This window comes from Colossoma macropomum, unplaced genomic scaffold (genome assembly GCF_904425465.1).
Source record: "Colossoma macropomum unplaced genomic scaffold, Colossoma_macropomum, whole genome shotgun sequence".
Classification (NCBI taxonomy): domain Eukaryota; kingdom Metazoa; phylum Chordata; class Actinopteri; order Characiformes; family Serrasalmidae; genus Colossoma; species Colossoma macropomum.
In genome coordinates, this window is record NW_023496024.1 from 87,476 (window position 1) to 102,979 (window position 15,504).

The following is a 15,504-nucleotide window of genomic DNA, read 5'->3' on the forward strand; positions in this document are numbered from 1 at the left end:
CAGGTGTTGTCACAAAGCAGCTTTACAGAAAAATCCGGGTCCGAGCCCCCATGAGTGTCGCCAATGACGACAGTGGCAAGGAAAAACTCCCTAAGAGAAACAGGAAGAAACACTGAGAGGAACCAAGACTCAAAAGGGGAACCCATCCTCCTCTGGACCACACCGGATAGTAAACAACGCTAACACACTTTAGCTCATGTTTATAGGTAACAGTGAGTCTTACAGTGTCAGAAACCACGTATCAAGACTGTTAGAGACACTGATCACCATCATACAGTCAGAGGGAAGCGAGTGACGATTTAGACATGCAGTTAGCATCATGCTAACACATTTCCAATGTGTGCTAGCTACATCAGCCTCGGAGCTCAGCTGAGAGAAGCTGGTTTTGACCCGCACCGTTCTCTCTGGTGGAGCTTGAGTGAGCCCGACTGCGTAAAGCACTTCCCGCACCGATGGCAGGCGAACGGCTTCTCTCCGGTATGAATCCTCCTGTGGACGCTAAGGCTGCTCGAGTGCTTGAAACTCTTCCCACAGCGATCGCACACGAAAGGCTTCTCTCCACTGTGGACCCTCAGGTGGGCTTTAAAGCTACTGGAGTGTGAAAAAGTCTTCCCGCACTCAGCGCAAGCGTACGGCTTTTCCGTGTCGTGGACGATCATGTGGGATTTGTGCAGCTGTATCGTTGAAGACTGCTTCCCGCACTGAGCGCAGGTGAAGGGCTTTTCTCCGGTATGAACTCTCATGTGAGTCCTGAGGTTGCACGGAAGCGAGAAACTCTTCCCGCACTGCGGACAGGCGAAGGGCTTTTCTCCAGTGTGGCTCATCATATGGATCCTCAGGTGTCCTGGTTTGGAGTAACTTTTCCCGCACTGGCGGCAGCGGTAAGGTTTATCTCCGGTATGAATTCGCACGTGATACGCTAGAGACCCTCTGGTGGTGAACCTCATCCCACACTGAGCGCAAACGAACAGCTTTTCTCCGCTGTGCGTCGTCTGATGGATCTTGAGGGAAGTGGTCCGCGAGAAGCTCTTGCCGCACTGAAAACACTGGTAGGGTTTTTCTCCGGTATGAATTACGGCGTGACTGGACAGGTGCCTTTTCTTATTAAAGCTCTTCCCGCACTGCGGGCATTCGAACGGCTTCTCTCCGGTGTGAATCCGCTTATGTTCTTTGAGCACCGAGGAACTTCTGAAGGCCTTCCCGCACTCGCCGCACTGGTAGGGCTTTTCCCCGGTATGTATCCTCCTGTGGTAAACCAGGGACCCTTTGGAGGTGAAACGCTTTCCGCATTCGGAGCAACTGTGTGTGTTTTCATCGGTATGAGTTTCTTCATGACTTTTGAGATCCGAAACGCTTTCGAAACTCTCCCCACACCGGGAACACGCCAGGGGTTCCTCGTCTCCTCCAGTGTGTGTGAGCAGGTGCTTTTTCAGGTGACCTTTGAACTTGAAACCCCGCCCACACTGAGAGCAAGTAAAGGGTTTGCTGTTGTGAGTTTTCAGGTGTAGCTTCAGAGAAAAAACGGTTCTAAAACTCTTCGCACACTGTGAACAGGAAATCCGCTCTCCTCCACCGTCGTCCATCACCGCCTCAGCTGTCGGACTTTTCAGGTGAGAATCTTCCGAAACTTCGTTTTCCTTTTTAATCTCATCTTTCACCACTTCAGCAGCGCCTGAGGAGAAAACACAAAGTACAACAGCATTCAGGAATTCGTTTGGAAACACTGTATGGATGTTTCACTACGACATTAGGGTTGCCTCAGCATTATCACTTCGAAGTCCAAAGGCTGTTACACACCGAACGTGACGCGAATAAACGATGCGATTTCTTTTGCAGCAAAACTATATACAGTGCAAACTACATTATTTATTCTTCAATTAAAAAAATTTACATGCTTAAATTTTAAAAATTGCTGGGCTCCTTTTGCTGTGACATAAACAAGCAGGTGTAATATCTGCAAGTGTCAATGAGCTCCTCACAAAATGGGCAAACGTCATGCAAACCGTTTTAACTTTTATTACTTTTCTTGATGGTACGAATTCAATTTACACATGAGAAACTTAATTTCTACTAGTAAAAATGGAATTTGGGAAAAATGGAATAGTAAAAATTCACATCTTGATGTCAAAAATTAAATTTTACTAGTAAAGACTGAATTTCAAGAATTCAGTTTTTACAAGCAAAAATTTAATTTTTGATATTTATTTTGATTTAAAACTATTACTGTGACATTTAAGATATGTATGACTTTTAGGATTTACTGATATATGTAAACACGCTCTGTTCTCATTGGCTGGCCTGTATTGTGCCTTGTTCAAAAAGTATTCCTGCTGAAACAGGCGGGGCTAAACTGCTGTAGGCTGAATGGTGGAGCTAAACTGTTGTAGCTGAATGGTGGAGCTAAACTGCTGTAGACTGAATGGGCGGGGCTAAACTGCTGTAGACTGAATGGTGGGGCTAAACTGCTGTAGCTGAATGGTGGGGCTAAACTGCTGTAGACTGAATGGTGGAGCTAAACTGCTGTAGACTGAATGGTGGGGCTAAACTGCTGTAGCTGAATGGTGGAGCTAAACTGCTGTAGCTGAATGGGTGGAGCTAAACTGCTGTAGCTGAATGGTGGAGCTAAACTGCTGTAGCTGAATGGTGGAGCTAAACTGCTGTAGACTGAATGGGTGGAGCTAAACTGCTGTAGCTGAATGGTGGAGCTAAACTGCTGTAGCTGAATGGGTGGAGCTAAACTGCTGTAGACTGAATGGTGGAGCTAAACTGCTGTAGGCTGAATGGTGGAGCTAAACTGCTGTAGACTGAATGGGTGGAGCTAAACTGCTGTAGCTGAATGGTGGAGCTAAACTGCTGTAGACTGAATGGTGGAGCTAAACTGCTGTAGCTGAATGGTGGAGCTAAACTGCTGTAGCTGAATGGTGGAGCTAAACTGCTGTAGACTGAATGGTGGGAGCTAAACTGCTGTAGACTGAATGGGTGGAGCTAAACTGCTGTAGCTGAATGGTGGAGCTAAACTGCTGTAGCTGAATGGTGGAGCTAAACTGCTGTAGCTGAATGGTGGAGCTAAACTGCTGTAGACTGAATGGTGGAGCTAAACTGCTGTAGCTGAATGGTGGAGCTAAACTGCTGTAGCTGAATGGTGGAGCTAAACTGCTGTAGCTGAATGGTGGAGCTAAACTGCTGTAGCTGAATGGTGGAGCTAAACTGCTGTAGACTGAATGGTGGAGCTAAACTGCTGTAGACTGAATGGTGGAGCTAAACTGCTGTAGGCTGCATATGGACTGTTCTGAAGTTCTATGTTAAAATACTGCCTCAGACCCTCTTATTAAAAAGTGAGGACCCTCATTACTGTGATATGAGCTCACCTGTGTGAACAGGTTCAGAATCCTGCTCAGCTTTAACATCTTCATCATAGTCTTCCTCCTTCACTGTAGAGTCTTCATTCAGCTGTGGTGTCTCCTGCTTCATGAGCTCCTCCTCACCCTTAAACACAAACTCCAGGATCTCCACAGGGTTCAGCTCCGTCTTACAGGAGAGCTGCTCAGACGGACCATCTTCCACCTCCTGCAGTCAAGAACAGCAACACACAAACAGATTTTCCAAAATTCCCCCATAACTGAATGTGTGAGATGTAATCAGACTGATTCAGAGTGGTTTGGTGTGAAATGGTTCAGATGTCTTTACAGTGGTGGTGATAGGAACCAGGGGTCGCCATGACTACAACACAAATATAGACATTTTATTTACTATCCAGAACCACCAGTGAACCTACACGGGTTTTCTGAGTTTATATGGAATGTTGATGATGAAAATAGTGGAAAATCTGAAATAATACGTTTTCTTTGGGGACTATTTTGCCTCACAGTGCCCTGCATGTATCCCTCCACCATGAATGGAGTTTAAGTTCTCTAAACTATCATAAAACAGTGTCTCAGTCATCAGGCAGTGAATTCATAACCATTTCATGTAGGAACTTTCTGTGAGGGAGCTTTTAGAGGTGGACGTCTGGTTCCTATCACCACCACTGTGAACAGTTCTGACTCGGTAAGTTTATCTAGAATGGAGCGTTTCACACCAAACCACTCTGAACCACTCTGAACCGCTCTGTTTACATCTTAACCACTTAATTATATGGACATTTTGAACATTTGTGGATTCCACATTAATGTTTAATCATATAATATGTCAGAAGTGCAACAAAGTAGTCTGCTGGGTTATGCTGAGAACGTAATACTTTTATAAAAGTTTTTACAGTAAGTTTATTTTAGAAATAAGCAGATGTTTGATCACATTTTTTGCCTGTACAGTACAGTATGTTACATCACATGTGGAAACAAAACTGGACTGTTAAAATAACCGAGACTGCAGGTCATTTTAAACACAACAGCACCATCTACAGGCCACACAGCGGCACTGCCTGTTTAAAACCCTCTAAATCTGAGTTGAATTTTATGGAGAGGAATTCCTGCCAGACTAAAAATCAGTCAATACAGTGGACAAATGTGAAATGCAGTGATGTCACTGCTCCACAGTGAGACGCAGAATACAAGCCAAAATTAAAACAAACCCTCTATTACACCGTTTTCACTCCAGTTCACCTCTTTACTGAAAAACTAAATATGTGAGGATCTGCATGTGACCCGTCATTGGGCTCCATTTGACCCCATTAGATGTTCAACCCCTTAAAATCCCAGTCTAAGGCCGCACTAAGGCTTATTATTCAGTAACGACAGGGACTTCAATGCATACTGGCTGAGCTATGCTTAGATTATAGAAGTGTGTAATAACACTTTGGGCCCAGTCCTGGACACTTAAGGGTTAATAGAAGTGGGCGATGTGGAAAATGTAATATCACGATACTTCAGGAAGTTTTTTACGATACACAGTTTGTCACAAAATTTATTTTTTCCGGCATCTTAGGAGTTGGAGCAGAAAAAATAATGCCAGATTTGAAAAATAACATCTAAAACTATGGGTCCAAATATTTGTATTCAACATTTCACACACTGAGCTGCACTACATCCAGTTAACCCCTTACATGGCCAGGGTCCGCCGGTGGGCCCAAAGTGTTATTACACACCTCTATAAGCTAAGAACAGCTCAGCCAGTTTGCACTGTAGAGACTAAATAATAAGGCTTAGTGTGTAATAAGACTGAGATTGTGAGGGGGTCAACATTAAAGGGGTCACACTGACCACAAAGAGAACAACAGGGTTAACTGCAAATCCACCTGCACTGTTTATCAGTACAGAGGTGAAGCTGAGTGCAAACAGTTTCATGGAGGGTTTGATTTTATTATGGCTCATATCCTGCAGCTCACTGTGGAGCATTTTTCCTCCTTTTCCACTGCAATAACTGAGATATACATGCATATATATATATATATATATATATATATATATATATATATGTATATATATATATATATATATAATCTCAGCTCTGAATAATAATAATAATAATAATAATAATGATAACAAACCTCTTTGACCATCTTCTGCTCTTGCCCTGATCTGCTGAGATGAGCTGGAGACACTGACAGTTTAAAACATTGATCACAGCAGAGATTAAATCAGGAAACCAATCATTCGTATCAGATTTAGATCAGATTCATTTCAGTTAAATCTACGGAGGGAGAAAAACACACGTGTGTAAACACCGAGAGCAGCGCAGTGAATCCAGCCAAAACTGTGGGAAATAATTCCGGGAGCCTTTTTCAAAATAAAAGTCTTCACACCCCATTGTGTGATCTTTTGGATGGTTAATAGAACGATTAAAACTAGTAGAGTGTAAGCAGCAGAGCTGGAAGTCTACATTAGGCCACATGGAGTCTCCTTTCTCATGATTTAAACCAGTTCAAATGTGAATAAGCCACGCTTGATATGGTTCACCAGCAGCGCAGCACTGAGATACAAGCGACCAGTGATGATCAGAGTGCAGAGCGGTCAGAACAGAGTGACCAGTCCAGATGATCAGAGTGCAGAGCGGTCAGAACAGAGTGACCAGTCCAGATGATCAGAGTGCAGAGCGGTCAGAACAGACAGCAGAACAAACATGAAGGAACAGTGACTGAGCAGATTGAGCTCCAGATGGTCTACAGAGCTGCTGTGTGGTTGCTATGGTATCCCAGGTGATTGCTTAGGTATTGCTAGGGTGTTGCTAGGTGGATGCTAAATGGTTGCTATGATATTATAGATGGTTGCTATGGTATCCTAGGTGGTTGCTAGGGTGTTGATAGGATGTTACTAGGTGGTTGCTAGGGTATCTCATGTGGTTGCCAAGGGTGCTAATTGGTTGCTATTGCGTGTCCCAGGTGATCGCTAAGGCGTTGCTAATAGTATCCCAGGTGATTGCTAAAGCGTTGCTAATAGTATCCCAGGTGATTGCTAAGGTGTTGCTAAGTGGTTGCTAGGGTGTTGCTAGGTGATTGCTAAGTGGTTGCTATGATATTCCTGATGGTTGCTAGTGTTGCAAGATGGTTGCTTTAGTGTCCCAGGTGGTTGCTAAGGTGTTGATAGGATGTTACTAGGTGGTTGTTAGGGTATCCCATGTAGTTGCTATGGTATCCCAGGTGATTGCTAAGGTGTTGCTAACTGGTTGCTGTGGTATCCCAGGTGATTGCTAAGGTGTTGCTAGTGGCTTTATGTACAGTTCTACATGAAACTATATTAAGAATATGTAGTAAAAATGTTCCTCCTTAATTACTAACAGGAGGGATGTTTGTGGGTGAAAATGAAAAACCTAAATAATATAATTTGCATTTTTATATATATAATTAATACTAATATTTAAAATGCTCTCATTAAGGCTGAGTACTGAAATTCTACAGTGAACCCACTGAAAACACAACTAAGCACAACTGAACCCCTTCAGTACTGTGACATTATCAGTGAAGTACAGAACCGTGGGAAGATTCTTTTCACCATTTCAACTGTTTTTGCCAATATTTCTGGCCATGATTTCATTCATAAAGTTATTCCAACACAAAATTAATCAGATGAAACGACATTTGCTCAGATCTGTTTATTAACTGATTATTTAAAGGTTAATTGTTAATTTTTGTGTCATTATAAATCAATGAAAAGCATTAAATGTATAAACTCAGATACTTACCATAGAAAAAGTCCCCAGAGATCTGTAAACACAAGTTGAATGCGTGTTAAGAGTGTTTATGGTGCAAAAGGAACCGGGTTCTGTGGTTCTGTTTAGAACTATGAAATTCTCCTCCTAACTTTCAATGTGTTGACGGAAACACACTGGATTATCGAGGAACCTCTTCTACCCTGTAACTCTAGTCACAATCTCAGGTCTAACCCTGATCATCATTTTCCATCTGAACTGTGTTCAGTAGGACTGTAGGCTACACAGTAAACACAGCCACACGCTGAACTATTCTAAGGCGAAAACCGAGGGTCCCGGTTTGCTTCCAGGAGACCCCTGGTTCAGCTCACTGTCAGTGGGAACGCATTTTTATGATGATCCGCTCCAAACGAGGGAATTTAACATCAGCGTACGCTTTTCTGGTCTTGCAGCAGTGCGTCTGAGCTGGACAGTCCTTAGAATCTGCCCGTTTTAACGGCCGACTCTTGATAGACGCTCATATCGTTCCTGCAGCAGAGCTGCTGTTAATAACAGCAGAGCAGTAAAATAACAGCGTATTTCTGCCCAGCAACAGGTGCATTTGAACTGATAAATTGGCGTCGTTTATAGAGTGTTTTACTGATTCCTAGTTCGACTTGTTATTCCTGTGTACACCGGTCAAGCATAACATTCTGACCACCTCCTTGTTTCTACGCTCATTGTTCATTTTATCAGCTCCACTTACTATATAGGTGCACTTTGTAGTTCTACAGTTACAGACTGTAGTCCATCTGTTTCTCTGTTAGCCTGTTCTTCAGTGGCCAGGACCCCCATGGACCCTCACAGAGCAGGTACTATTTGGGTGGTGGGTCATTCTCAGCACTGCAGTAACACTGACGTGGTGGTGGTGTGTTAGTGTGTGTTGTGCTGGTCTGAGTGGATCAGACACAGCAGTGCTGCTGGAGTTTTTAAACACCTCAGTGTCGCTGCTGGACTGAGAATAGTCCACCAACCAAAACAACCAGCCAACAGCGTCCTGTGGGCAGCGTCCTGTGACCACTGATGAAGGACTAGAGGATGACCAACACAAACTGTGCAGCAGCAGATGAGCTATCGTCTCTGACTTTACATCTACAAGGTGGACCGACAAGGTAGGAGTGTCTAATAGAGTGGACATTGAGTGGACACAGTGTTATTTTTGTCCTCTGTTCTTCCCTTTTTTCTTTTCATTTCTTCAGTACCTTCCTCGGTTTGCTTTTCTTTTGTTCCAGTTTTTTGTTTGCTACCTTCTCTGTGGACAACAATAAAACGGTTGACTTACATATTACAGTTTCTGTGATTAAAATGGACCATCTGATCTTTTTCAGGACCTCATTCTCAGATCTTTATCGTCAGCACTTAATAAAAGAGAAATAACGTTATTCGAAAGGTTTGAATTCTTGTGGGATTTCTCTCTGTTTTCCTGTTATAAACAGGTGGACCTTGAGATGCAGAAGGTTGAGAACTCCAGCTCTAGGCAGAAACTGTGATGCGGCTCCAGCTGGCTTTCACTTTCTGTCCATTTACAACCCCCAGAGCACGTCAGGCTCCAGTCCTCATGGACCAAAACACTGCAGACGTCAGCACTCGGCCTCATTAAACACACCTGATTCAGCTCTTCAGCTAATTAGGCCTTTGTCAACTGAATTCAGAGAGTTAGATGAGGGTGAACACTGATTCCTGCAGCACTTCGGCCTGGAAGGTCTCCAGTTTGACATGCCTGTCTAGAGTGATGCTGGTCCAATGCTAATCTACTCCTAGTGCGACAGGAAGTGGACATTAGGGATGTGTATGGGTGCTCTACCACTCTGTTAACCACTGAGATTACAGTACTCAAATACTGAAATCTACATTTGTTTATTCTTTACATTTCAGACAACTTCTTGTGCTGTGGTGCTCATGAACGTTTGTATGAAACAATAATCTTCCTGATCAGACGTTTCACCAACTGAATTTAAAACGTACTGAATGAAATACGCAGTAGTGGTTGATGCTCACCAACATGTTCTCTTTATTTAGATATTAGAGATCATCACTCAGTTCTTTGAACTTGAAGGTCCCAAAACAAGGAGTAAGGCCCTAGGGCTAGGCAATATGACAATATATATCGTCATCGTCATTGTCAGAAAAAAAAAAAATATTGTGAAATATCGTGCATCGTGAAAATTTCTCTATGTATTGCGATATTATATTTTTGCCATATCGCCATATATCCCAGGATCGCCGCTGTTTCAGCCATAATCCTAATTACAGCATGCTTTGCAGCCACTGGCTTTGAAGGGGTAACAATGCGACCTCAGGACTTTGGTCGGTGGGTTTTGCGGTGTGTTTTCAAGTTGCTCAGCTGGGAAAAGCCCTTCCCGCACTCGGAGCACTGGTACGGCTTTTCCCCCGTATGGACGTACAGGTGGGATTTGAGATGCGACAACGTAACAAAGCCTTTGCCGCACTCCGAGCAGACGTACGGCTTCTCTCCAGAATGCATCCTCATGTGGATCTGAAGGTGACCCGCTGTCGCAGATCTCTTCCCGCACTCGCCGCAGACGAAGGGTTTTTCTCCCGTATGGAACCTCACGTGAATTTTAAGGTCGCTGGACCTGCGGAAGCTCTTGCCGCACTGGGAGCAGGTGTGCGGCTTCTCTCCGGAATGAATCTTCCGGTGCACCTTCAACTCTGAGGGACGTTTGAAACTCTTCCCGCACTCGGAGCACTGGTGAGGTTTGTCTTCCGTGTGAATGACCATGTGGCTCTTCAGAGAGTCCGCACTGGTGAAACTCTTGTCGCACTGAGTGCAGCTGAAAGGCTTTTCTCCGGTGTGAATTCTTTGGTGTAATTTTAACTCGGAGAGGCACACAAAGCTCTTCCCGCACTGGGAGCACTGATGGGGTTTGAGTCCTGCGTGAAGCTTCAGGTGGTGGGTTAGGGTGCTAGTGCTGGTGAAGGTCTTCCCGCACTGGGTGCAGGAAGGCTGTTCTCCAGTGTGGATTCTCATGTGGGCCTTGAAGTCCCTCTTCCTCCAAAAGCCTCTCCCGCACTCGGCGCAGGTAAGCGGATTGTCGCCTGTGTGAATTCTTTGGTGCGCTTTGAACTCCGGCAAAACGCTGAAGACCTTCCCGCAGTCAGGGCACTGGTGAGGTCCGGCGTGTATGTAGGCGTGCTTCTTTAGAACGTGAGCCGAAGTGAAACTCATCCCGCACTGGGTGCAAGGGAAAGGTCTTTCACCTTTGTGGATCATTATGTGGAGTTTAAGGTTGCTCAACCTGGAAAATCCCCGGCCGCAGTCGGAGCAGCTGAACGGCTTTTGGACAGAGTGAGTCATTTCGTGAGCTCTTAAGTTCGTGGCCGTTCTGAAGCCCCTCTCGCAGACCGAGCACCTGTGAGGTTTCTCTCCACTGTGAGTGTACAGGTGCTCCGTCAGACTCTTCACGGAGGAGAACCTCTTCCCGCACTGCGAGCAGGGGAAGGGCTTCTCTCCGGTATGAGTTCTCAGGTGAACTTTCAGGACCGAGGCAAACCGGAAGGTTTTCCCACATTCAGGGCACTGATGAGATTTCAGCGAGCTCTGTTCCTGCTCCTCTCCGCTCTCGTCCTCATCATCATCATCATCATCATCATCTCTTCCTAAGACCAAAACAAGAATATAACAAAAGAACCAGTTACAAAAATGATAGATTTAATGTCAGATAAAGTTGCAATAAAACAGTGAGATAAAATAAAAGATAATGAAATTAAATAAAAGGAGAAAAGAAAAGTTAAACTCAGCTAAAACAGCTCCAGTCTGTCTGAAGGTGGTCAGAGATTAAAAGTTTAAAATGAGCCCTGTCCTGTGGTGACGCCCTTTTTACATTACTGTATATCATCAGCTTTTCTAGAATTTTGGAATACGTCTAGTTTTATTCCATCAGTGCAGGTCTCAGGCACTGTGTGGGTCACGTGTCAGACTCCTGGTGGAGCAGAACACTGCAGACTTCAGCACTCTGCCTCATTACACACGCCTGATTCAGCTCTTCAGCTAATTAGACCTTCATTAACTGAATTCAGAGCGTGAAAGGAGGGTGACGCTGATCTCCATTCAGCCCAGAAGATCCCCAGTTTAAAACACTGCTCCACAGATACGTCTACACAGTTGTTTTAGGCTGTTTTCACTCTTGTCCCAGATACTTGAGTCCACACCCAGGACTGATTCTGGGCTTGTCTGGGGGAGGAGCTCATTATCACTGGTTTGCTTTCACACAAAAGAACTCCATCTGAATCGTGAACCTGCGTGCCGGTTTCCAGGACGGTCAGCAGCTTCATCCATTTGCTGCTTTTCATCGTTTTCCTTAGATACAAACACTGAAGCGGTGAAGAGCAGCTCTTTCTGTCCACAGCCATCTCTCCCCATCACCACCCTCGAAAAGGGAAGTGATGCGATAAGTCAAAGCATCACATTACAGAATGAACCAACCACGCAGCCCCACATGCAGAACCGGGAGCAGAGAGCTTCTACACGCGCGGCGAGTCCGACCTCACATCATCATAACCATCTGGTTTGGTTCCTCCACCTCACAAGAACGAGAACTCCTGAGCATAATCAGGACACCGGAGAGGATCATGGGATGTTTCTACCAACACTTCAGGACATCTACAACAGCAGAGCACCAGCAAAACTACAGCTGACCCCTCTCATCCTGGACATCAGCTCTTCCTCTGGTAGAAGATTCAGAGATCGGATCTCTGTTCTGGTCCTGGGTTCAAAAACAGCTTTTACACTCAAACAACTGTACTGAACTCACAGAGCAAGTGGTCCTGCTGAAAAAGGCTCTAGTGTGAAAACACCCTTAAAGTTATTGTGGAATTATAAATCATAACTGATTCTTCTCCTGTACTGTGATGTATTAGTGAGTGAAACTATCAGCGACACTCACTATATGACCATATCGAAATTCCATCAAGACCCACTATTACTCACTCAATTGAAGCCCATTTTGCAGAGGGAACATCATGAAATTTGATAGATTTGAGGTAGCAGTGCATTTAAGATACCATTGGATTTGAATTAGCAATAGATTTAAAGTATCAGTGGATTTAAGGTACCAGCATATTTAAGCCAGCAAGCAAAGTTTTTTTATATAGCGCTTTTTACAACAGGTGTTGTCACAAAGCAGCTTTACAGAAAAATCCGGGTCCGAGCCCCCATGAGCGTCGCCAGTGGCAACAGTGGCAAGGAAAAACTCCCTAAGAGAAACAGGAAGAAACACTGAGAGGAACCAAGACTCAGAAGGGGAACCCATCCTCCTCTGGTCGACACCGGATAGTAAAACATTGTTAGTGTTTAATAGCATAGCAACCACCTAGCAACACCTTAGCAACAACCTGGGACACCACAGCAACCACCTAGAAACACCTTACCACCCACCTTGGATACCATAGCAACCACCTAGAAACACCTTACCACCCACCTTGGATACCATAATAACCACCAAGCAACACTTTGGCAACCTTTCACAGTCTTCCACCCGTTTAACATTCTGAAGTAATTAGCTGGCTTTTAAGCCAACTTCAAGTTCGTTCACAAACTTTCTCTTTTTAGTTTATTCTATTATTTTCTATAATAATAATAAATAAACACATAAATAAATAATAATACATTTTAGCTTGTCTATTTTTAAATCATACATCTTCATACCATTTGACGAAATAACTCATGACTGGATCGTAGCCCACCTCACGGTCATTCACGGAATCATCATCACTGAAAACATAACAATGGTTTACCTGTAGGAACATCTTCATGGTTCTCTGGACCGTCTTCACCGCCGTCCAGAACGTCCTCCTCCTTAACGACGACGTCGTCTCCATTCAGCTGTACTGGTGGTTCCAGTGCGGGCTGGTCTCCGCTGCTCCAGTCAGGCTCCAGTGCTGGTTTGGTGTTCAGTTCATCCTCCTCCTCCTGCTTCATGAGCTCCTCCTCACCGTTAAACACAAACTCCAGGATCTCCACAGGGTTCAGCTCCGTCTTACAGGAGAGCTGCTCAGACGGACCATCTTCCACCTCCTGCAGTCGAGAACAGCAACACACGGCGTTAGAGATCAGACATCATAACAGCATGAAGTGACGGATGCCCCAGTTTTGCACTCTTACTCTAAACCAGGGGTCACGACCCAAATGTTAAGAAGAGCCATTCTGTCTTTTCAACAAAAATCAAGCCACTTTGGGAGCCACAACATTTATGTCTGTTTACCGTCTTGGCTGTAAATATGTCTCAGTGTGTGCTGATGTCCTAGAATGGGATAAAAAACATAAAATAAACGAAAACAGACTCAGTTTGCTCTGCTTTAATCTTTAGCTCAGCTCTAGCTAAGCTATCTGCTTTTCTCGCATCTCCAGCAGGAAACTTTTCTGCGAAAGTAGAGGATCTTGTAAAATGTCTCTAAACATTTGATTTTTATGAGGCTGAAGTCGCTTCTTATTCGCCAACTTCTTGTTCGAATATTCCAGTTCCACCTTAAATGGTGCCTGAGGGGCCAGAATGTAACTGCTGCACCATTTAAGGTTGTCCATTTTATCAGCTCCACTTACTGTATAGGTGCACTTTGTAGTTCTACAGTTACAGACTGTAGTCCATCTGTTTCTCTGATACTTTGTTAGCCCCCTTTTACCCTGTTCTTCAGTGGTCAGGACCCCCATGGACCCTCACAGAGCAGGTACTATTTGGGTGGTGGATCATTCTCAGCACTGCAGCAACACTGACGTGGTGGTGGTGTGTCAGTGTGTGTTGCGCTGGTCTGAGTGGATCAGACACAGCAGTGCTGCTGGAGTTTTTAAACACCTCAGTGTCGCTGCTGGACTGAGAATCGTCCACCAACCAAAAATATCCAGCCAACAGCGTCCTGTGGGCAGCGTCCTGTGACCACTGATGAAGGACTAGAGGATGACCAACACAAACTGTGCAGCAGCAGATGAGCTATCGTCTCTGACTTTACATCCACAAGGTGGACTGACAAGGTAGGAGTGTCTAATAGAGTGGACAGTGAGTGGACAGTGGGTGGACAGAGGTGGTCATGGTGTCCTGGCTGATCGGTGTACAGTGCTGTGTTTGTTAGTAAGAGAATGATTAAGACTGTTTAAAGCCCGCTGAGTCGACGAGGATGAACCCCAGACCTCCCTGATTATTGACCAGTATCGGTCCGAGAACAGACGCGGTTAAACAGACGCGGCAGTCCGTTCATCTCCGCGTTAATCGGTAATTAGAGGTTACGGACCTGTTTAAGGCTCTGGATCTGCCCCCCGTCCTCGGCTCGGTCCGCCATGCTGGGGGCTGAAGTCCAGCCGCCGGACGGAGTTTAATTCGGGAAAAGGCGATTTAAAAACAGACCGAAACACTGCAGCACGACCACACAGCACTGCAGCCAGCCAATCAGAGCGCAGCACGGAGCTGCGTCACCTCCGCTCAGAGTTAGAGTCGTAACGAAAACAAAAACAAAATTTGAACACTTTACAGTTAAAAACTAAAGCCTTGTCTTAATATTATGTTTACATTATATAATAAAAGTCCCATGTTAGCGCTTGTGAACAGACACTGAAACACACACATCAGTAAACCTCATAGAGAAAAATGAGGCCATAAAAGTCACATTTACTGACAAATAACATCCCACAAATACAAATACTGACAAATAATATTTTTGCATTGTATTATATTGCAGCCATAAAAATCAAGTATTTAATTATGTGACTACACATACTTCAAACTCCATTTTAGATTTTCTCTTATTTATTTATTTATTTTTAATTAATTAAAATAACTACTTAAACCATCTGTTTTGATACAGCTTTGCAGAAACGTTTCAGCTCCTTGAGACCACCGGTGGTTCCAAAACGCACTTCGTCATATTCTTCATAACTTTCATATTTCATAAGCTTTCATTACGATTTGGTCATGAAAATTCAGATGGACAAACCAAAACATACCCTGGAGAATAAGAGGTTAAAGTATGTTTACCTGATGACCAAATGACTGAGCTGAAATATGAACAAGGTGTAAATGCACTTTTACTCCGCTTTAAATAGTTTGATGTTAATGATGTTCATTTATTGGAGGATCCACTTTCAGAATCGCACTTCCTTTAAAACGTTTTCCTGAACAAGAACGACTGTTTCATTAATGACAAACATGCTCCTTCATCATCTGCTGGTCTGAGTGGATCAGACACAGCAGTGCTGCTGGAGTTTTTAAACACTGTGTCCACTCACTGTCCACTCTATTAGACACTCCTACCTTGTCAGTCCACCTTGTGGATGTAAAGTCAGAGACGATAGCTCATCTGCTGCTGCACAGTTTGTGTTGGTCATCCTCTAGTCCTTCATCAGTGGTCACAGGACGCTGCCCACAGGACGCT

The 15,504-nt window shown here is 44.4% G+C and overlaps 1 protein-coding gene across 1 annotated transcript; it reads right to left on the reverse strand.

Annotated features, from left to right (window-relative positions):
* Nucleotides 1-130: 130 nt before the first annotated feature.
* LOC118804038 (zinc finger protein 585A-like) lies at nt 131-14,544 on the reverse strand. The gene is made up of 5 exons (XM_036564646.1): nt 14,368-14,544; nt 12,880-13,159; nt 9,422-10,743; nt 3,369-3,567; nt 131-1,672 (listed from the first exon to the last, which is right to left on the reverse strand). Exons 1-5 carry the CDS (start codon nt 14,413-14,415, stop codon nt 366-368), a joined length of 3,156 nt encoding a protein of 1,051 aa, XP_036420539.1. The 5' UTR covers nt 14,416-14,544; the 3' UTR covers nt 131-365.
* Between the last annotated feature and the right edge of the window lie 960 nt (nt 14,545-15,504).